Genomic DNA, 24,087 nt, shown 5'->3' with positions numbered 1-24,087 from the left:
ATAATAATTTATTAGAAATTAATAACATTATTAATAATGTAAAAAAATAAACTATTATTTCGACATCAATAATGCAAATATAATTTTTAGGAACTGTAAACATAAGGTAAACTAATTTAAAATCAAATAACTATCAACAAAGTCAAACAAACAGTTTAAATAAACTAAAACAAGAATAGTAAATAAGTATGCAAAATACTCTTCACATTTATTGATATTTGAAATATTCTATATTCTAAAATCATTAACATATACAAACTGATACAAACTTACCAGTGATAGGCTGTGTAGATTCGACTAAAAATAACAAAAAAATTGTACACAAAATAATTTGAAATTGTCAACAGTAAGTTGCAAATTTAACAATCGTCAAAGCTGTTCTGCTTTAAAATGTAATATAAAACAATTTAATATAAAACAATTTAATATAAAACAATTTAATATAAAACAATTTTATATAAAATTTAATATAAAACAATTTTACATAAAATTTAATATAAAACAATTAATTGTGAAAGTGATAGACTGAATAAATAATATGAGCAACATATTAATCAATGATAGCTTAAAAAATGTTAATGAGAGTAAAAATTTTGTTCCACTGCACTTTGAGGGATAACACAATACTAATGCATTAAATAGTGTATATAAATAGAAACATAAATTCAATAATCATTCAGAAACATTTCTAAATCATAAATTTACAAGCAGAAGGTTGTGTACATGGAACTAAAGATAAAAAAAGTTTTTATAAAAATTTGTAATTGATAAGAAAGGTGTGTACATGTTTGCAAATAATAGTTTTTAAACTTAATAGTCATAGTAGTCACTGAAGATGTAACTAATGATTTCAAAGTTGTAATTAAAAATAAATGCTGTAACTGCCAAGATATGCATAAACATATTAAAAAGTAAAAATTTGTAAACATACCATTTATAGCAGATGTAGAAAGAACTGAGGTTAAAAAATACTTAATAAAAAATTTATATTTCAGTCGTCAAAAATATATACACATATTAAAAAGTAATAATTGGTAAACTTACGATTCGTTGAAGACAAAGATGTAATTAAAATTCAAAATTTGTAATAAAAAATAAATATTGCAAATAATGACTTTGAAATTAGTAATCTTTAAAATCTATTCACAGATTAAAAAGTTTTAGCAATTTCTATAATCATTAACATATACAAACTGATACAAACTTACCAGCGATATGCTGTGTAGATTCGACTAAAAGTAACAAAAAAAGTTGTACACAAAATAATTTGAAATTTTTAACAGTAAGTTACAAATGTAACAATCGTCAAAGCTGTTCTGCTTAAGGTGCAACAACTATACTAACGAAATGAAAATAAACAATGGAAATATAACTATTAAAATATAAAGATAATATATTTATAAGCAACAAGATAACATTAGGAATAGTTATAAACTTATGTAAACAATAAACACAGATAAAGATAGTATACAATAAGTAAAAAACATTAACTTAAGTTTTTTAAGTGTTTCTATATTAGAAAGATATTATAAATGTTTACTAACATTAACTTATTGTATACTATTTTCTCTTTGTGATTATGTTAATGTTTTTTTAATGAATAAACCCAAAATTTATGTGATTTATACTAATGAAATCTCAAAAAATCTACAAAAAGCCAGGAAAGATCTAAAAAAGAAATAAATATTAGACATGCTTGTATACTGATTTAAACAATAATCCAAAGATAAAGAAGTATATAATCCAAAAATAATAAAAGACAATAATAATGATATCTTTTGTTATATTTTAAAAACACGAAGAGGTTTTTTGTTAAGATTAAACTAATGAAGGATGAAATATTTTTATTTATATGTGATATCTTAATAAAATTGTCAACTGGTACTAACAGTTAACAATCAATTCAATAGTTTAATAGGCTATTATAAACCACATATAAATAAGTATATTACATACTTCATTAATTTAATCTTAACAAAAAACTTCTTAGTGTTTTTAAAATATTAAATGTTAGTGTTTTAAAATATTAAAACTGTTGCAATTGAATACCAACAGTTTTAATCTGAAACATTAATTTTTTTTTATATGTTACATAAAAAGCTTTTTACATTAATCATTATATTTTGGATTTGAAAATAGTTATTAATACTATTATCATGAATAAAAAAAATTGAACTTACTATCTGTTAGTGCATCTAAAACAGTTTTATTAAGCTTGTCTATATTAAATTAAATCTAATAATATAAATTAAAATAATTTAAAATAAGATTTTTATTTGAATCGCCCCCTTATCCGGATTTCGGCCCCACCCGGATTTCGCTTACTAAAAAATAAACAAACAGAAAAACCGAAATTAGGTACCTAAAGTCCAACACTAATTAGACTAATTGCTTATAATTATTTTTCGTTGAAATTTGGCATGTTCATAGAAAATGCATAAAGCAAACTATTTTAATTATAAAAAAAGCGGACTCTACATTTCTTCGACTACAAATCCAAGTGACAACATCAACCAAATTTTCATGCAAAATTCTCAGCAAAATACTCCATAAAAAAGTATGGTAGCGATACACAATATTTATATAAAAATCAAGCCAAACTTTTCTTCTTTTCAAAAGTCGTTATGGTTTAAATATGTTTCTAAAAAGAACCACATCAAAAAACCGTTTGCCTAAGGCTACCTGAAAAAAGTGGTATACTTGGTATAACACTAAATTAATTGCTTATAATTTTTTTTCGTTGAAATTTGGCATGTGCATAGAAAATGCATGAAGCAAACTATTTTAATAATAAAAAAGGTGGACTCTACATTTCTTCGACCACAAATTCATGAGAGAACATCAACCTAATATTCAGGAGCAAAATATCCAATAAAAAAGTTAGTAACCATGCATAAAAGTATTTAAAAAATCAAGATTAGCTTTTCTTCTTTCCAAAAAGTATCTATGTGTATATATGTTTCTAAAAAGAAACTCCAAAAAACTACGTCTGTCTCACGCTGCCTAAAAAAAGAGTTAAAAAAACGAGAACCAAAATTTTAGCATAAAAATCGGTTCCGTAAATCGCGATTTCCACGTACCTAATATATACATATATATATATATATATATATATATATATATATATATATATATATATATATATATATATATATATATATATATAAATCAGTGTTTTTGTGTGTGTGTGTGCGCGCAGATAATCTACTTTTATAAACCATATAACTTTATTTTTTAATTTTATAACCATAATATTTTACCCAATTTACACACACAGTACTTATTTTACTATTACTTTTAAAGCACATTATCATTATTTTAAAGCACATTATCAGTCAGATCTTTTTTCCAGTAGGAAAAAGTATAAATCTGCTTTTCTTTTGTTTACTTTTTCTACTCTTACATATACATGATTTTACATTCATACATGACTTACTTGGTATTATCAGAATCAAACCATATATGGCAGAGTTTTCTACCAACAATTATTTTAGGGTAAGTAATTCATATCAGATCATCAGTAAAGTCAAACCATATTAGTCAGATCATTCTAAATTGTCAAAGTGTTAATAAAAATTCTTTATTTCATTTAAAGATAGTACATGCTTTATTTCATTTAAAGAGAGTACTTGCTTTATTTCATTTAAAGATAGTACTCTCTAACTTTCTTTTTTCTTTTACATCTATTTTTTGCCTTTTGCATGTCTGTCTTTCTGAAATCTCTGCTCTCTATTCAGTATGGTTCAGTTGATTCATCTTTCTTTTTTTGCAAGCCATGTGAATCGACCACATAAGTAACTTTTCTTAGACAAATTATTTAGGCTATCAAGATAATCTAAAGTTCAATTTTTTTTATCTTAATTTGCATGATATATAACCCATTCTTGCATTAGGTGATCTTCCTTTGGCATCACTAAGAATACCCATTACTCTTCACTATCTATATTGTTATGCATTGTACTTGCTGCCTCTTCCTTTAGTGTCTCAGTAATTGAAAGGGTGAAATATCTCTCATATTAAAGATTCAAGACATCTTCTACTGCAATAAGACAAGCAGAAGCCCTCTTGATAAGTCTATCAAAAGGTAAAAATGAAAGTAATATAATTAAACACCAGCATTGTAATTGGTCTAAAGTAGTAAAAAATTGATAGTAAAAATTATACAAGTTATAAAATATAACTTAACACTGTTATTAACAGTTATAAGACTGCAAATAAATAAAAATATTTGTTAAATAATTAAGTTAAACAAAATGAAGTATAAAGACTGAAGAAGAATTCTGACTAAATAGTCTCATTGTCTAAATATTGTGTCTCATCATAAGGAATAAAAATTCAAATTAAAAGTTTATTTATAAAACAAGAATATTATTTGATAATATTATTTTGTTTAAATAAAATTACTTTTAAATAAACTATCATTAGTTACTTTTAAATAAAGTAACTAATGATTTAACTAAAGTATCAATAAAAGTTTTATAAATTTTTATTCATATCATTTAATTATATAAGATTTTTTTAAAATAAACGTAGTTTAAAAAAAAAATTTTTATAAGCGATGACTTTAAACAATGGTTGTCTCTTTAATAAACTTTATATAAGAATTATTAAAGTTTATACGCTGGAAAAGAAGAAAGATTTTGTTGAGAAGAAAAACAGAATAAAATTTTTTTGAATGTTATTAGAACTTAGATCTTTACTTATGTTTCTATTATTGAAAGGCATTTATATAAAGTAACAAATTATTTCTAATGATTTTTATATATACTATGTATATTATATATATATATATATATATATATATATATATATATATATATATATATATATATATATATATATATATATATATACAACCCTCGGAATTAGGGTCGGCATTTGGCAATGCGGACCTAACTACCGACCTGAAAGTGTTTGAGGTCGGCAAAAAATTGCTGACTTCATTTTTATGTTTTATGGTAAGACCTTTGAATCAAATAATTTTTGCCGACCTCCAAAAGATTTGCCGACCTCATTTTTCCTAATTCCAAGGGTTATATATACATATATATATATATATATATATATATATATATATATATATATATATATATATATATATATATATATATATATATATATATATATATATATATATATATATATATATATATGTAAGTGTATATATGAATAAAGAAAATATCTTAATATTATCTAGTATAATATTGTATACTTAAAAGAGTGTTCAATAGATAAACTAGAGGTATATAGTATATATGTTACTGTTACCCGCAGTACCCGGAATTAGCTAAATGCTAATGTCTATAATAAAATTTAATATTGCAACTCTGAGTTTCATGTGTTATCACAATCATCAGGCAAGTAGTAAAAGTTTAATTTCGCTATGATTTGTTTAATGGATGTTACGGTTTATATTTGTATTTTGGATCATTACGGGATGAAAATTGATTAGTAGTTAGGTTAATAATATTATTAATTTGTTTTTAGTTAACTAATAATTGTGAAATAGTTATATGCTTAATGTTGTTTAAAATATTTTTTATCTGTTAATGTTTATTATTTGCGTATTAAAAAATAATAAAATAAGAATTAAAATTGATATAAAAATATATATAATATTATGAAATGTGTTACAAAAGCTGTGTATGTGAGTAATTTATTAGTTAGCCTAGAGATATATGGAGTAGATTAGTATAGTTATTTTTATTTTTAGTTATTAGTCAGGTTTGTAGCGAGCTCTGTAATTTTTTAATAAGAATTTATTTTTGTGGGGGCACTTTGATATAATTTTGGTTCTCTTATTTAACAGTTCTTCAGGTTTTGGAAATAATATAATAGTAAATTTCTCATACAGACATAGTGGGCATCTTTTGGAAATATTCGAGTAAATATTCAAGTAAATATTCGGAAATATTTGGAAATATTCGAAATATTTGGAAATATTCGAAAAAACATAATCCAAAAGTTTAAAGACGTTGGATTTCAAATAGACATAAAAACAAATCTTAAATCAATTAACTTCCTTGATGTAACTTTCAATTTAAAAAAAAATTGCAAATGTGCCAACAAATCCATCTGCCCCATGAACAATTAAAGCTTGTTGAAGAACATTGTTTATCAAGCCACTGTGTTGTCAAATAAACCTGACTACAAAGAAAAAGTATGTAACTTGGCTAATGTGAAACTCCATTCAAATTCGGTATGCTAATCACCTAAAATCTTTTAACATTAATAAATTTAAAATTGATACAGAGTTGTCTAAAGAAAATTGGGACATAAAAGAGAAAATGTTTACGCCCTTAATTAAGTGGAAAATTGTGAAATGTTGCATACTTTTTACTTTTTGTCAAAAATTTGCAATCTTTGCTTATACAAAAAATTCCTTTCGAAATCAACTCATTTCGTTAAATAAATGAAATGATTTGATTTCAAAATGCATACACAAGAATAAATTCCACTTATCTTTTTTTGACACCGGTGATTAGCTAATCTTTTGTTTTTTCTTTGGTGCTATCAATTATGTCTTTTAGTAATTTAAAACCTGCTAAAAATTACAGTGTTTTGTAATTTTTAGAAGATTTTTAGATTTTGATTTTGTATTCAATGGCTGATGATAACCGTATAGGGATGAAACTTGAAGTACCATAGAAAAAAGTTTTTTTTTTCAATATATGTATGTATATACATGTATATATATGTATATATATATATATATATATATATATATATATATATATATATATATATATATATATATATATATATATATATATATATATATATGTTTATAAACATGTATGTCTTTTTAGTAGAAACATCAAAATGGGACAGTTTTTTTCTTATCCAAAAAAAGATAACATTCTTCATAGTCAAGTGTTTAAGTTAAAATTTAGTGAAAGCGTTGGAGTAGATTGGAGAATTCTTGGACGTTATTTAAATATAGAAGAAACCTATATTGACATTATTGATCATGATGTTACTGAAACTAATGAAAAAGCCTATTCAATACTAACAAAGTGGATGCAAATTAATGAAAATCCAACACTTGAGGAGTTAAAAACAGCTTTAAAGAACATGAGGAGAATGGATCTAATAAGAAAAATAGATGAATTAATAAGTAATTGTTTTTAAATCATTTTAATTTAATAATACTTTGAAGCAAATTAATTTGGATGCTTGCTGAGGTTTTTATATTTATTATAACTTTTATATGATAATTTAAAATAAGTTTTTTCTTTTGAAGAGCCTTTTTCCAAAAAACCAGGTAATACTCAAAGGTTATACTTCAATCACACCCAATTTTTTATATAGTAACGCTATTAGGGTAAAAAAAAAGCCTGTAATTTTTTTTTTCCAATTATTTGTAGTTCTTGAGTTATGGTAGGTTAAACTCTTTTTTTAATACTTAAAAAGTCATTAGAATTTTTTGTTTTTTAGACTAAATATCAGGCTTTGTTAAGAAGCATTGCGCAACTCGCATTTTGCCTGCGAAAAAGCGATTTGCCTACGCGTTCAACAGTTTTGCGCTACGCAAAAACTTTTATCTTTTAGTCTATTTAAATTATCTTTTAATGTCCTTAACGTGATGTTTATTCAGAAGAAATAATGTCGTTAGTAAAAGCATTTAACCGCAATTGTAAACTAATAGATTTTTTTGTTAAAGAAACTGTTTAATAATTTTTTTGTTGTTGATAAAAATTAGTTAAAGAAAATAAAGTGTTTTAAGTTTTATCTAAAGGAATTAAATATATAAATTCCTTTTAAATATATAAATTATTTTTTGTCATAATAGTTTAAAAAATGCATGATTTATTTTGAAGAAAATATTTTATTAATAAGATATTTTATTTTAAGTTTATTGTCAATTTAATCTCTAAATTGAAATTGCACTGAATTGTTTTTATACAAAATAATGCTGATTAATTTGTGCTAATTAAGTTTGCCTAAATATATAAAGTTTCTTAAAACTAAATAATAATTAATAGGTTGGTAATATTTGGAACAAGGGTCGTCCATAAAGTACATGCGCTTTTATTTCAACCTCCCCCCTCCCCTTCATTTTTACATATGCTTTTTTGGGTACCCTCCACCTCCCTAAAAGTATCTACGCTTTTAATCTACATACCCAATATTTTATGATATTTTTTAATTTAGTGTCTCCTTACTTTTATAATTGACTCCTGCCCCCATCTCTTATATACACCATTTGAAGACCCTTCCTCCTGCATCCGAGCATGCATACTTTATGGACGATTCCTAACTTGCCATCTTATGTCGTTAATGCCAAAATTATCAAGAGAGCTTTAAAATTAAAATTTACTCCAAAAAAATCTCAAAACTACTGTTCCAGCTAATTTTTAACTAATTTTTGTTTTATAATTGTGGTATTATATATAATTTATATATTATATAGTTTATTTTATATTTTTAATTTGTATAATTTATATTTTTTTGTAATTTACTACTAAATAATCACTTATATGCGCTAATTAATCAAAATTTATGTTACCGAAAAAAAAAAAAAAAAAAAATTAGACCTTCTCTATTGTAGTGTGAATAAAATTAAAAATTTTTTTGGATGTAACTATGTTACATCCAATATGCATATTTGTAATATTGAAAATCTGTGTTCTTATATAAAATATGAACAAGAATATTTATATAATTCTTATATAAAATATGAACGGTGAAAGAATTCCACCTTGTCGTACACCATTGCTTATTTTAATGCTATCAGAGTTTATTTTCTGACATCTGACAAACATAGTTTGATTCTTGTACCAAGATGCAAGTAGACAGACAATATTCTTGGCAATTCCCTGATCCATTAATTTAGAAAACAGTTTCCAATCAATAACGCTATCAAAATTTTTGTTGAAATCTATAAAGCATGTGAATACATGGCTTCCTCTAGAAATATAGTATTCAACTGTCTTTTTTAAATATGTACAAGATGGAACGATTTTTCTTGAAACCAAACTGAAAATCATCAGCATTCTCATGAGATTCGATTCTTTCTAATAAAATTCTGTCAAATATTTTAGAACAAGCGGGAGAGATTGTAATTGCTTTGTAATTATTTACATCTGTTTAGTCTCCAGTTTTAGATTTTACTAAAGGTATTATCGTGGCTTCACAAAATGTTGATGGCAAATGTCCATACAATAAGCATAAATTAAAAAAATACTTAGATAGAGAGACAGTCCTCCATATATAAATGATTCCATAAGCAAATCATTTGGCCCAGCAGGTTTTCTGTTAGCGTTACTATTATAGATGTTACTAATGGTTTGCTTATGCAAACCATTAGTAACATCTATAATAGTAACGCTAACAGGTATGTCTAGCAATGAAGAATGCACTTTCTGTTCAAACTGTATTCTATGCTGGTTGTCATTAAGTGAATTATATAGTGCTTGAAAATGTTTCTTCCACATAGTGGCGATGTCCTTGTCACCAGTAACTCCACTAATACTAGCAATATGATTGGTTGCCTTTCATTACTAATTTCATACACACTGTTCCAAAACTTTAAAGGATCACCATTATTGATATTCTGTGCACATCTGTCAGCTTTAATTTACTCAGTATGACTTTTACAATGTCTAGAAGCAAATTTAAATACTGCCCAAGTTTTTTCGAAGATGTTTCCATGAACCATGTTTAGGTTTTCCATCAATTACCCATTGTTTGAATGCATCCCTGGCTAACTCATGTTTATCTGCAACATAGTCATTCCATTCAGGAACATTAAATTCTGAATTTACTTTTAAACCCCTATGAGGTATCACGGCAGCCACAGCAGATTGCATGCATTTTACAATGTTATTGTAAAAAAGATTAATTTCTGAAGCAATATATTCACGAAATACAAAACAATTAAATATACTATAAGGTACTTTTACTCTTTGAAGTAAGTAATCCACCCTTTGTTCATATTGAGTTAAAATTGAATAGTCACAAGCTTGCCAATCTGGCTTACTAGGCGACATTTTGAAAGAAGAATTACTTTCTATTGTAGGAGCTTTGCTATTTACTGAGCATAAAATTGAAAAAATTAATGGCATATGGTCTGATGCAATGACTTCTGTTAATACTGAAACATTTGCTATTAATTTATCTACAACATGGCTACATAAGAAATGATCTAGCCAAGAAGTATTCTTATTATCAACACTGATATAGGTAAAAGCATTATTTAACCTGTTTATATCAGATTTAACCAGATTATTTTCAGCAGTAAGATTTAAGAGCTTGTCATAAAATCTTGACCCTTCATGACAATCAAAATCACCTGCAATAATAGTGTATACTGTATCTGTAATAACACAAAGTCATATGATATACACAAATTTTTAATTTAAAATAAACGATTCTTTAAAGATCAGCAATTGAATAAACAAAAAGACAATGATTTATAATTGGTAGGCATTTCTAGGTTAAAAATATATTCACACTTATAACTCCTTTGGCCAAACTTCCATAAGACTATCAATTGTACTCTTCATATTGAGAGAATCGACACTAACAGCAACATAGAAAGAATATCCATCGTGCTTTGTTTTTTGATTTTGACATTTAACTGATTTATTATTTTTAATTTACAAAATATCATTAGTGCCTTCTATAACTTCGTCCTCCGTAGTAGTGGATTCAAGACGCAACACAAACATATGGACAGTTTGTTTGCTAACTTTTGCTATAGATTTCAATCGCATATTAGTCACTGATGATCTCAAAAAATAGGCTTTTGATTGTTTTGGTTGTGTAATACTTTGTGCTGGTTGTTGTTGATTCTGCTTCCTTGGTATTTCTTTTTTGACAGATCTCAGAGCTAAGAGTTTGTGAAGATCCATTCCTCAACGGTGGAAAGTCATAATGTTTCGTGGCGCCTGGTCTGTCAAGACATAGATTGTGCTTTTCTCGATTAGTTTCGACAGCAACTAGATGATCAAGTGCGTTTTTCATGTTCAATAGATCATTTTTTATCTGAACAAGTTGCCTCATTTCGGCTCTAAGATATGCTACCTCCTGTATAAGTGCATCTACATCAATATGTTCTGTACCAACTGAAGGCAACCTTAACAGGTCGCATGCATAAAAAATGGGTAGTTTATTAAAGTGATCCCGCAAAACCTTAAGAATATTTTTGACTTTTTTTTTTGATTTTTCAGCACCTTTTGTTTTCAATCTGTTTTTCTCAGGCAATATCAATCTCATTTCAATTTATTTAATCATTTAGTTTCCTCTTTAAGGTAAAAACCACATGTTATTTTCACATTGTCATCCATTGTTAAAATATCTACTCTGCTTTTCAGAAAACACAAAATTTCACTGTGAACAGGTAGATTGATATCAGCTGCTGCCATATTATCCCTATCAATTGTATTAATTCCAGTATTCTACCATAGGAGGGCTACCACCCTTATTACCAATGGATTACTTCCTGCTTGTTATATTTATTTATATATACTTTATTACACAGGGACTAAAAAGATTCAGTATGTGTTTTTTTCCGTAGTCAGTATGTTACATATATATATATATATATATATATATATATATATATATATATATATATATATATATATATATATATATATATATATATACATATATATATACATATATATATATATATAGATATATATATATATATATATATATATATATATATATATATATATGTATATATATATATATATATATATATATATATATATATATATATATATATATATATATATATATATATATATATACACACATATATATCAATCCTCGGAATTAGGGTCGGCATTCGACAATGCCAACCTAGAAGTGTTTGAGGTGTTTAAGAATTGTCGAACTTGTTTCTATGTTTTATAGTCAAACCTTTGTTTTACATTTCTTCTGCCGACCTAATGCGGAAAATGAGATTTTAAAAACTGTAAACTGCATGAGTAAAGAAAGCATTGACTGGTTTAACCCACCGCTCAACGCCATAACAAGCGTAGCAAAAACATTTTTGAGTACAATTGATAAATGTTTCCCTAAAGGCCACAAACTTCACAAACTTTTTAACTGAAACAACTTGAAGGTTAGTTATAGGTGCCATCTTAACATCAAGAATATTATTATTTCTCATAATAAAAGTATATTATTTAATTCTCATGAAAATGACAATTAATTAAGCAATTGTCGACCAACCACCTAATGCCCACTCAATGGAAAATGCCTTACAAAAAATCTTATTTATATTTGCAACGTAAAAACTCACCAAGAAGAAAAAGGATATTATTACATTGGCCTTACCAAGAAAATTCAAAGACAGGTAGTATAAACATAGAAACTCTTTTGTTTATGAAAGTAAGGCAAACTCCACTGAACTTTTCAAATTTGTGTGGGAATGCAAAATTAAAGCTTTCGAACCTTTACTAAAATGGTATATTTTCGGTCAAGCGAAGCCATTCAAACCAGGTGGTAAATTTTGCAATTTATGCTTGACAGAAAAATACCACATTATTACATCACCATTAAATTTTCTTAACAAACGAACTAAGCTCGCCATGAAAATAAATTTCTTATAAAGAACCTTAATGTTATCAAAACGGACACTCCATAGCATTTTTTGTCATTACTTTTTTGTTGTTGTTACAAGTATATATATATATATATATATATATATATATATATATATATATATATATATATATATATATATATATATATATATATATATATATATATATATATATATATATATATATATACATATATAAATTAGTAAAAAACACTTATCTAACTTTTATCTTCGACTTGAAGTTTCACCATTGCTGGATCATCAGGAAGAGTTCAATCCAGCATTGATCCAGCAATGGTGAAACTTCAAGTCGAAGATAAAAGTTAGATAAGTGTTTTTTACTAATGTATTATTGCTCTGTTCTTTAAGAAGAGTATATATATATATACTTATATATATATATACATTTATATATATTTTTATATATATATATATATATATATATATATATACATGTATATATATATGTAGATATATATATAGATATATATATATATATATATATATATATATATATATATATATATATATATATATATATATATATATATATATATATATATAGATATATATATATATATATATATATATATATATATATATATATATATATATATATATATATATATATATATATATATATATATATATATATATATACGCTGAAAAATATTTTTTAACTAGTTTAATTATTTTGTTTAGAATACTTTCTTTCCAGAGCTTTTCAAATGGTGTTCTATATCTTTGTTTCCAGCATAAACTCAGTAAACTAATAACATGTTTAAGCATTTTCTGCTTTTATAAAACCATTATTTCAAGACTTCTATTGCCATCATCCCTTCTGGCTCATTATGCAATCCCTGGTCTACCACGAAGCATATCGCTTTTGATAATAGAAGCCAAATATTCAACAGACTCTTTGAATGTAGCATTGTACTGTATTTTTAAACTCATATCTGATTTCTCAAACCGTAAAAAAGAATTAATAAACAGACGTTTTGTGGTATTGGTTATTTAAATGTTTTGTTTGTCCATTATTTCCTGTCAATTAACTTTTTTGCTTAAATTTTTTTTCAAATATTAGTTTTGTAAATTTTATTTTTTGCTGTTCTGGTTTAGTAGCATTACAATTTTCACTCAATTTTATTCACAAATAAAACACAAATGACACATAGTTTCAAATAGACACTATTGGACCGAAGACGTGTTAGAAACCTGAATTTTTGTGTCTCAATGCTTAGCTGTCAGTTTCTTTTAATCCACCTCATTGGCTTTTTTTAAAATAAACTCAATATTTCTGTCACCCCAAAAAATGCAAGCACTAATGGTAGATGACAATAATCTTTAAATGCCTTCGTACTGGAACTTCAAACATTACTTGAATAGGTACATGTAAGAGATTGTGAGAGGTTGTCAGCTGGTTCAATCAGCTTTGTAATGCTGCAATCAGATATAAAGATCTACATATAAAACAGAATTATAGATGTACAAAGTGAATCATTGAAGCTCTAGAAGGTTTTTTTTGGTAAAAATTGTAATTAAAAATCTAGATTTCTTTAGGGGTTATTTATTACCTTATAAAATTATTTTTTTTAATTTTTTAGTTAATAATCGCATAAAATGAGAAAAAATGTATTTAACATATTATTATATTAGCATATAATAATAATATAACATATACTATTAACATATATAATACTATATGTTATAATGTACCTAATGTGTATTACAACATGTAGTATTAACGCATCTTTATTTTATTTATGAAATGAAATGATTAAAAAAATGTTAAGCACTTGTTACATGTAAAATTTTTAGATAACGAACTTTTGTTAATATAATTATTGCAAATCTTTTTGGGTTTTGAATGCATGATAAGAGCCTGGCTTTTATTTATTAAATATTAGTTGTTGTTAACTAACAAATTTAAAAACTTCAGTATTACCAGTACCTCATAAAATATTAAGAAAACTTGGATAAGGTTTTCAGCTTTGTTGAAAGTGAATTAGTATATAAAAAATTTAATTTTTTTAGTAGTTTAAATTAATTCTGGAAAAGCCTCAGTCGCGTAGTATATATTAAAAAATATAGTTATCAAAATAGTAACATTATATATTTGTTACTGAATTATTCAGGCTTCAGTAAAAAATTAACATTACTATTACCATAGTATATTTTATTTAGTAAATAGTTTAAAAACATTGTTTTGTTAATATTTTGTTGGCCACATCATTTAACTCAGTTTATAATGCCATACTAAATGCTACTAAATGTAGATGTAGAATTTTAATTTTCTTATTCTTACTTCACATTTATTACAACCTTAGCAGTTATATTTCTTAGGTTTCATTATTATTTTGTGCAAAACTGTAACTTATTTAATTAATATTAATTATTAATAACTAAATAAACTATTAAAAAAAATTGTTTTTTGAACAACTTTGTTACCACATATCATATTATTAAGTAAATTGTTTTGTTTGATATTATTTTGTTCAAAATTTATTTATTTTTATTTTTTATGTAACTTATTTATATTGTTATATTAGTTTGTTAAATAAATAATATGTAATATTAAGAAAATTACACAGCTTCATTTGAATTCGAACTAATCAAATTCAAAATAAGGGCTTCATTGTATTGCCATTGTTCTTTTTTTAAGTTTTTGTGTTCATTTACTTACAAAAAAGATATTTTTCCTCCTATGGTCTGTGGACTAACTTTTGTGTTCCTGGATAGTTCTCTCATAAATTCTGCAGGATCTTCAAAAGAACTATCTATAAAATGCTATTTAGGTTTAAATGACTTTGGAAATACAATATCCCAACATTTTTTGTTGATGCATTTTCTTTAAATGCCTTCTTTATCTAAAATATGAATTTAACATTGTAGATAGTGCCTTTAGGTCCAATAGTCTCTGTCTTTTATCTTCTTCTTTTTTTTCTATTTGAAAGTTTTTGTTTGTTAGGTAAATATTTCTATATATCATTTAGAAAATTCAAGTTTACCAGAAAGTGCTTACAGAGTTTCTGTCAATCAAGGTAATTGTAATGTTCATTTTATTTAAAAAACTCATAATTTACTAAAATTTCCAAAATGATTGTTTACAATTGAGTTTCAGCATGCTTTGTTTACTTAAAAAGTACTATAGAAATGGTGACAGATTTTATATCAGTGATTATTTATTTTTAGCATGATTTTTAAAACAATATAAGTACTTTTTTACATGTAGCTTTTGTCATTATATTATACATTGTTGCTATTGTTGCAAACGTAAAACATAGGTAAAGTGTACATTGTTGCTTTACTATTATTGTGGAAGAATACTATCATTCGTTGCTTTAAAACTATTTAAGTAACAAAAACTTGTTTTTCTTATTAACTAAAAATATTAATTTGTTAGTTATATATTTAAATTTTATAAAGTTTGTTATAATCATATATCAAGTGTTACATTATTTTGATTTTTCTTATAAACATAGTATAACTATTTGTTTGATTTTCTTCTTTAAAACATAAAATTTGAAGAAAGACGAACAGGTCATTCAAACACCAATTCAAAAAGAATTTTTGGTAGAAGAGGGGGAGGGGGTGAATAGTGAAAATGTATCAACAGAGATAATGTGGAAGAGGGAATAGAAAAATTTGAATAGAAAAATTTCTTTGCTCAAATTGTGCTTTTTTAGCAGCTAGGATCATGTCCATTGATTCCATTATTCCTATTCTACCAGTTTCTCTGTGCAAGAAGAAAATCCTTGTCTTCATTGCTTGTAATTACAGTTACAGCATTTACACTAGCTTTATCAAACAGGTTTTTTAGATCTTTGTTGAAAGTTTGTTCTTGACAATTCGGTACATATTTTAAAAGATGCTTAGAAACTAGTTAAATTTTTTTGAGAGTAAGTGCTGTTATTGCTATGATTTTGCTTTAATAACTTTTTTTGATTTTGCTGTCTATTTTTGCTTAAGTTTTTCATTATCATTTACTAATTCAAAGCTTTTCAACAAGATTCCTTTTACAAGTACCCAGTAACTTTTGATTACACGCTGCTTTGTGCAGTTTCAAGGATTTACATCTTTCAGGATGGTTTTGATGCCATTTTGATTGTACAAATCTATTTTCTTTTTGGAGTAGTGCATTGTTACTAATTGCTGCCAAAAGATATCTGCCTCGCTGTGCTTTTATATAATAATAGGTTTAAACCTATCAATTCTAAGTGAAGGATCCTTGATTTTTTGGTAGAAGAGGGGGAGAGGGTGAATAGTGAAAATGTATCAACAGAGATAATGTGGGAGGGGGACTATACGCTTTTGTTCCTCAATATAGCTAAATTCATTTTTACCCTTAACTTTTCAGAAATACTTACAGGAAATTTTTTTTTATCTATAAAGACTATTTTTGGATTTTTTTGGCACCAAACATACTTTTTCTGCCCTAAATTTTAAAGCAAATTTTGTTTTAATCATTGCCTACTTAAACACACAGACTTCTAAATCCTCTCAAAACCTTTTAAAAAAAATTTTTTTATACTTAACAATAAAATTGTGACCTTTTTTTAGTAATGGATATAACCCTTTTAGTAATTATGGTTAATCATTGCTGTTTTTTAGAACAAATATTTGAGGAAGGTATTGTTTTGATTTGTCAGTAGAAGTTTTTGGAATTTCAAGTACTGTAGGAAAAATTAAAGTTAACAAGTTTATGAAAATAAGTTTTAAAACTAAAAAAAAATCCAATCAACTTATTAAAAATATAAAAGGAAATATTTTTATTTTTTAAGTTCAACAATGTTATCTTTAAGCATAGTTGATGTGCCCTTATAATCTTGACCAACTATGTATTAAGTTCTAATAATAGATCAAGATTTTCTTTTTCAAACAATATCACTTTTTTTTATCACCTATCACTTTGCCACTTAGATCAGTAGTTTACTTAAAATTTAAAACTTATTTTCTGTATGAAGACAATTTTCATGCTCACAAATAAGAAAATTCATTTGGTCCGCTATTCCTGGAAAATACTTTTAACTACTTTAATTATTTTGTCTGTTAAAATTTGTTTAAAATGTAACTTGCTTTCTTTCCAGAACTTTTTAAATGGTGTTCTATATCTTTGTTTCCAGCATAAACTCAGTAAACTAATAACATGTTTAAGCTTTTATCTGCTTTTATAAAACCATCATTTCAAGATTTCCATTGCCATCATCCCTTCAGCCTCATTATGCAATCTCAGGTCTACCACAAAACATAACACTTTAGATAATAGAAACCAAATATTCAACAGACTCTTTGAATGTCGCTCTGTACTGTGTTTTTAAACTCACATTTGATTTCATAAACCGTTAAAAAAATTATCAAACAGAATTTTTGTGGTATTGGTTATTTAAATGTTTTATTTGTCTATTACTTCCGGTCAAATTACTTTTTTGCACAAGTTTTTTTTCAAATATTAGTTTTTTGAGTTGTGTAAGTTTTATTTTTTGTTGTTCTGGTTTAGTAGCGTTACAATTTAAATGACACATAGTTTCAAATAGACACTATTGGACTGAATATGTGTTGGAAACCTGAATATTTGAAAGAATTCTTTCTGCGTTTCAATGCTTAGCTATTATTTTCCTTTAATCTACCTTATTGGCTTTTTTAAAAAAAATCAATATTTTTTTTACTCAAAAAAATGCAAGCAGTACCACTAATGGTAGATGACAATTATCTTTAAATGCCTTGGTACTGGATTCATCAAACATGACTTAAATTGGTACATGTAAGAGATTGTGGGAGGTTGTAATGCTGCAATCATATATAAAGACATTACAAATAATACAGAATTATAGATGTACAGATGAATCATTAAAGCTCTTGAAGGTTTAGCAGTTATTGTTTGGTCATTGATCTAGAAGGACATGACCTTATAAAATTATTTTTTTAACGTTTATAGTTAATAATCACATAACATAAGAAAAAACAGTACTTAGCGTATATTATTAGCATATAATAATACATGTACTATTAACATATATAATGCTATATGTTTTATTCCTAATGTGTATTACAACATGTAGTATTAACCCTTTTTATCTTTTTTTTCATCATCTTTTTTTATTTATGGAATGAAATAATTAAAAAATTAATAAAATGTTAAGCAGTTGTTATATGTAAGATTTTTAGATAACACTGTTTAATATAATAATTGCAAATCTTTTTGGGTTTTGAACGCATGGTAAGGGCCTGGCTGTTATTTAATAAATTTTAGTTATTGTTAACTAACAAATTTAAAAACTTCATTAGCAAGTACCGCATAAAATATTAAGAAAACTTGGATAAGGCTTTCAGCCTTGTTGGAAGTAAATTAGTATATAAAAAGTTAATTCTATATAAGTTATCAAAATAGTAACATTATATATTTGTTACTAATCTTTTGGGCTTCAGTAAAAAATTAATGTTACCAATCCCATAGTTATATTATATTTAGTAAATAGTTTAAAATTATAGTTGATTATGTAAGTTAAAATTATAGTTGATTATGTAAGTTTCTATTTAAATATAATTTTGAATGTGTTTTTGAAAATATAGAGAACAAATTTTTTAGTTTTTGATGTTTACTATGGTTATTATAGATACATGGAGAAAGGTGCGGGTTTTTTGATGTTTACCACAGATACATGAAGATAGATGCAGGGTTTTTAGGGCCAAGTTAACTTTCATTCGTTTATACTAGGTTTAATTGTGGAATTTTTTTTTTTGCACAATTCATCATAAATATTTTATGAAGAGCCTAGGAATAAAAATATACAAAAACATTACCATACCCACTAACCCTAGATCTAGTGGGGATGAGGGAATTAATTTACTATTTAATAAATCCAATCCAAACATGAATTTTTTCAAATTTTTTTAAATAATAATTTTGATCGTTTTTACCTGATAAGTGTATTAAGATATTTTTTATTTAAAACGTCAAATTTATTACAAACTTTAAATAACATCTTTTATTTAAAACATCAAGTCAAATTTATACAAGATTATATTATTAATCTTGTCTAAATTGACCTAATAAATAAAAAATATCTTTTAAAGTAAATCTAAGAAGTTTCCATGGTCAATCGAAATGTTGTTAAATCAGCATTACTTTTTAACCAAAAGACGCAATATAAAATCTTAAAACTTCAACTTTTTTCATTATGAATCTTTGATTCATAATAAAAAAAATAAATAACGAAATCAGAAATATGGATACTCAGTCCCAATCTCTTTTTTGATCATTTTTTTTCATGCCATTAATTTTTTAAGCTGATAGCATAACCCAATTAGCTTTAACTTATAAAATACTTGCTCAATAGTGTTGAAAATTTGTAACTTGTTTTTTAGGGAGAGGAACTCAAAAATGATGGCTAAATTACTAAAAAATTTCAAAATGGGGTAGCACTTTTATTAAGTTTTCTGATGCTCCATTTAGGCACCTTAAGATGTATGTCTTAAGATCAAAATTATACCATTTATGTCTTAAGATGCCTAAATGGTATGATTTTGAAGTTTTTTCTTTTGTTTCTATATATATTAAATTCCTTGTTACAAAAAAACTGCAAGAGTTTTTCAATGCAAATAAATTAGATTCGAAAAAGAAAAACTATGCAGTTCTTTTGTATTATGTTTGTTACATAAAGAACATTATGAAAAAATTTCAGAATCATATCTTTTAGGTATCTCAAGATAAACTTTTTTTGTAGGTGGCGTTAAAAAAGTATTACACCATTTTGAAATTAAATTTTATTTAGAAGCTTGAAATTTTTTAGTGTTTTTGTCATCATTTTTAGTTCCTCTTACTAAAAAATAGATTGGTACAAATTTTTAGTAATATTTAAGCAAGTATTTCCTAAGTTAAAGCTATTTGTGTTATAAAATTACCTTTAAAAATAAATGGCGCTAATAAAAACAATCAAAAAGGAGATTGGGACTGAGTATTGATATCTCTGAAGCTTTTAGGAGTCAGACTTTAAAATTTTGGTGAAGTTTTCCTTCATTAAGCTTGTATTCCAAAAATCATCAAAATCTGAGATGTCATGGTTCTGAAAATATATTTTTGGATTGATTAGACACGAATTGATCCAAATGTCCTTGACAATATCTGCCAGACAATATCTATGAAAACCTGTATATATTAATTACTATTCAGTTTTAAATAAAAAAGCGTTAATAATAAGCTTTCTTGATTTTTGTCTTGTTTGCTATTGCTTTTAAATTGACCGGTTGCATGTTTGATTTAAAGCTGTTAAGTGTAATTGATTGAATGACTTCTGCTAGTAGACTTTTCCATTCATAAACGACTCTATTGCTGAAAAAATATCGTCCTTTCATACAATTTCTAACCAATTCAGGTTTCAATCGATGTTTAGCTCCTCTAATGTTAGATGCTGGACCTGATTAGCAAATAGAGTTCATTGCTTGATTTTGTTTAATATCAATCTTTTCGATACCTTTAAATATCTTGAATTGCTGGATCAAGTCACCTCTTAGCTGCTGAGTCTCTAAAGTTGTCATATCCAAAATTTCTAATTTTCCGTACTCAAGATGTCTTAGTTCCGGTATCATTTTGTTTGCTCGAACTCCATGTTATATACAAAAAAATTGTATTTTATTTATAATTAATTTATACGAAATAACAAAATAATATACTGAAACAAATATGCTTACAAAAAATATTCAATAAAAACTAAAATTAGGTTAACAAAGTACAAATTGTTATTAAATGTTTTCTAATCCTTTTTGAGCATTTTCTATATGAGGCAACTCTCCAATAAAACAAGGGATTTGTTCTTGTCCCTATTTCAGATCCATACTCTATGCTCCCCATAGGATGTTAGCCCTCTATTTCCTTTTTTAGCATAAAAATACTTTTTACAATGAAATTAAAATGAAAATCTTAAATTAAAATAGTAATGTGATAATTTTAAATTGCACAAAATGACAAAGTATGAAATAATTTTGAAATTTTTAAAATGAAAAAATGAAATTATTTTTTAATTTTAAAGATGACTTTTAGATGTAATTTTCAGAAATTACATCTAAAAGAGTGTAGTCTACAAAATTTTCTGCTAAGAAAGGTAATTCTATGTTTTATTTAACATTAACAACCAGGATTAAGTATCCTTTGTTTGCCTTAAAATTATGTTAGAAATGGTGATGGATGTTTCAGATGATTTAGAGACAGATATTTCAGTGATTATTGTTGATATGACTTTATTTCATTGTAAAAGAATACTGTAAATTAAATTTAGTATTATGTTAGCTAAGATTCCTTAAATAATGTTACAATCATTAGTTTTATCTACTTTGTCAGTTGCTTATGTAAGTGATCATTGGTTTTCAATGGTCATTATCATTGGTGACTACAAAACTTCTGAAATCTCTCTTAAGAATTACTTGATTGAATAACACAAATTTGTTATATTCATTTATCAAGTGATACCTTATTTTGATTTTACTTATAAACATGATATTAAAAACAAAACAAAAAAATTAGTTGTTTTAATCTTGTTTAAAAGTAAAAAAATATGACCACGACCTCACTGTGTCATTGGTAGTATCATGCTCAATTTGTCCATGCAGAGGCTTTGTTTGAGTTTCCTTAGTTTGTATTTTGAAGCTAGGGCTTTTAGAAAGAATTGTATTTACAATAAAAAATATATTTTGTTTTATTTAACATAATTTTTAAAAAATCTTTAATTATAAAAATTTCTTCTATTTGTTTTCACCTTAATAATATCTGTTTTCAGCCTAAAAATATGTTTTTAAATTTAAGTGAAAAGATAAATTTGTAACAAAAAAAACAGATGGATTACTTTTTTCAATTTGAAGGTGGTTTTCTAAAAGGGTATTAGTTATAACATAATATGGGTTATGGTCAGTCTGTTATATAATTAGTAAACTAATTACATAACAGACCGACCATAACCCATATTACGTTATAACATTAAATTGATATTATTGTTATAACATTAAATTGATTATAGTCTTTATTCTATCATTAATGTGTATTGAAATTAACTTTTTTCAACAGACAAAAAATACAGTTCTAATATATATATAAAGATAAAATAAATAGATATAACTTTGTTCAACAGAAAATAAATACAGTTCTTATATATATAGATAGATAGAATATAATGATAGAGTTTTTTTAATGACTTTTTTAACTACTACTCTATCAAAACTTTTTAATAAAAATTTACATGCTTTAAATATTTATTAAAAAAATATCAAAATATTCAGCGTTTAACCCTAAAAGGACAGGAAAAAAAAGTTGGGGTATTAAACTACCCCAACCTAAAATATTTTTATGCAGAAATATAAAAACTTTTCAAATTCAATTGTGTGCTTTTTTTTTTTTTTTTTAAACATCTTTGCTTCTAACAAGACTGCAAGCAACCACTATTAGTGTTGGAAGTTACTGGAAGAGAAAAGATGAAAATTGTAGAGCAAGATAACGATTGACAGACGACTTAAAGGATAGCAAATTATATATATCAGGAAAGCAAGATGAAGGAAGCAAATTCCAAACACCTGATGTTCGAGGGAAAAACTGGACAAATAAGAGTTTTTGAAGCACTTAGGAACAGTCACAGAAAAAGGATGAGACTTTATTGAATGATGAATAACACGATAATGAATTTTGTAGATGGCACAAGAGATGCTAGCTCTTTAGAGCAGCGCCCATTATAGTATTTGTAGAAAAAAGAAAAAGAAGCAACATTACAACAATGTGATAATGGTTGGAGGTTGGCTGAAAGAGTAGGCCCAACTATGTTTACAATGCATTTTTGCACCTTGCTTAAAAGAGAAAGGGCATCACTAGAACATCCGCCCCAGATATGGTAACAGTATTCCATACAAGGACGGATTTAAGATTTATAGAGATAGAAAATAGAATTCGAAGTAAGAAAGTGTAAAGCTCAATAAAGAGTTGCAACCTTAGCAGATGCTAATTTTGCAACACATTTGATTTAAATTATTGCAATAACGATTGGCTGAAAAGTGTTTTATCTGAGCCACTTATCAGCAGCCACTGTGAGCCCCATGCTTTAGCAGAAGTGAGATCTTTTTCAAGCTCAAATGCCCCCTCCAAGCAATCAGAGAGTGTTAGCTTCTTATCATGACAAGAATAAATAGTAGTATCATCAGCAAACAATGCCACCTTAGATGTGAAAATATCTGGAGGATCGTTAATATAAATTAAAAAGAGTATAGGGCCAAGGATAGAACCTTGAGGAACCCTTGAAGTTACAGAATAAGAAGAAGAGTGCTGTCCATCGAGAACAACTTTTATACTACGATTGGAAAGGAAGGATTCAATAATGTTAAAGGTCATTACAACAATAAGAATCTTTTTTGTGCCTCTCTGAAATTGCTTGATTATATAGATAGTTTTTTGGAATTATTTGGCAAATATTACTATTGCAACTATAACGGGAAGGTTGTTATTTGCATTTCATTTTTTAAGAAGACTTTTTGATAATCCCTTTCATTGAAAT

At 25.7% G+C, this 24,087-nt stretch overlaps 1 protein-coding gene across 3 annotated transcripts in view; it reads left to right on the top strand.

Annotated features, from left to right (window-relative positions):
• The window catches only part of LOC136076705 (NACHT, LRR and PYD domains-containing protein 1 homolog), a 71,568-nt gene that overhangs the window by 2,952 nt on the left and 44,529 nt on the right, over nt 1–24,087 (top strand). The window contains exons 2-4 of one of the 3 annotated variants that reach the window (XM_065790069.1): nt 6,810–7,117; nt 15,556–15,603; nt 21,613–21,660. Coding sequence is in view for 2 of the 3 variants with exons in the window: in XM_065790067.1 (XP_065646139.1) it covers nt 6,823–7,117; nt 15,556–15,603 (343 nt within the window). In the remaining variant the exon portion in view is untranslated. The remainder of the gene's footprint in view (nt 1–6,809; nt 7,118–15,555; nt 15,604–21,612; nt 21,661–24,087) is intronic. The other 2 variants (XM_065790067.1, XM_065790068.1) reach the window with 2 other exon arrangements.

The sequence above is a fragment of the Hydra vulgaris genome, chromosome 02 (assembly GCF_038396675.1).
Source record: "Hydra vulgaris chromosome 02, alternate assembly HydraT2T_AEP".
NCBI lineage: Eukaryota > Metazoa > Cnidaria > Hydrozoa > Anthoathecata > Hydridae > Hydra > Hydra vulgaris.
This window is presented reverse-complemented; position numbering and strand designations above follow the sequence as displayed.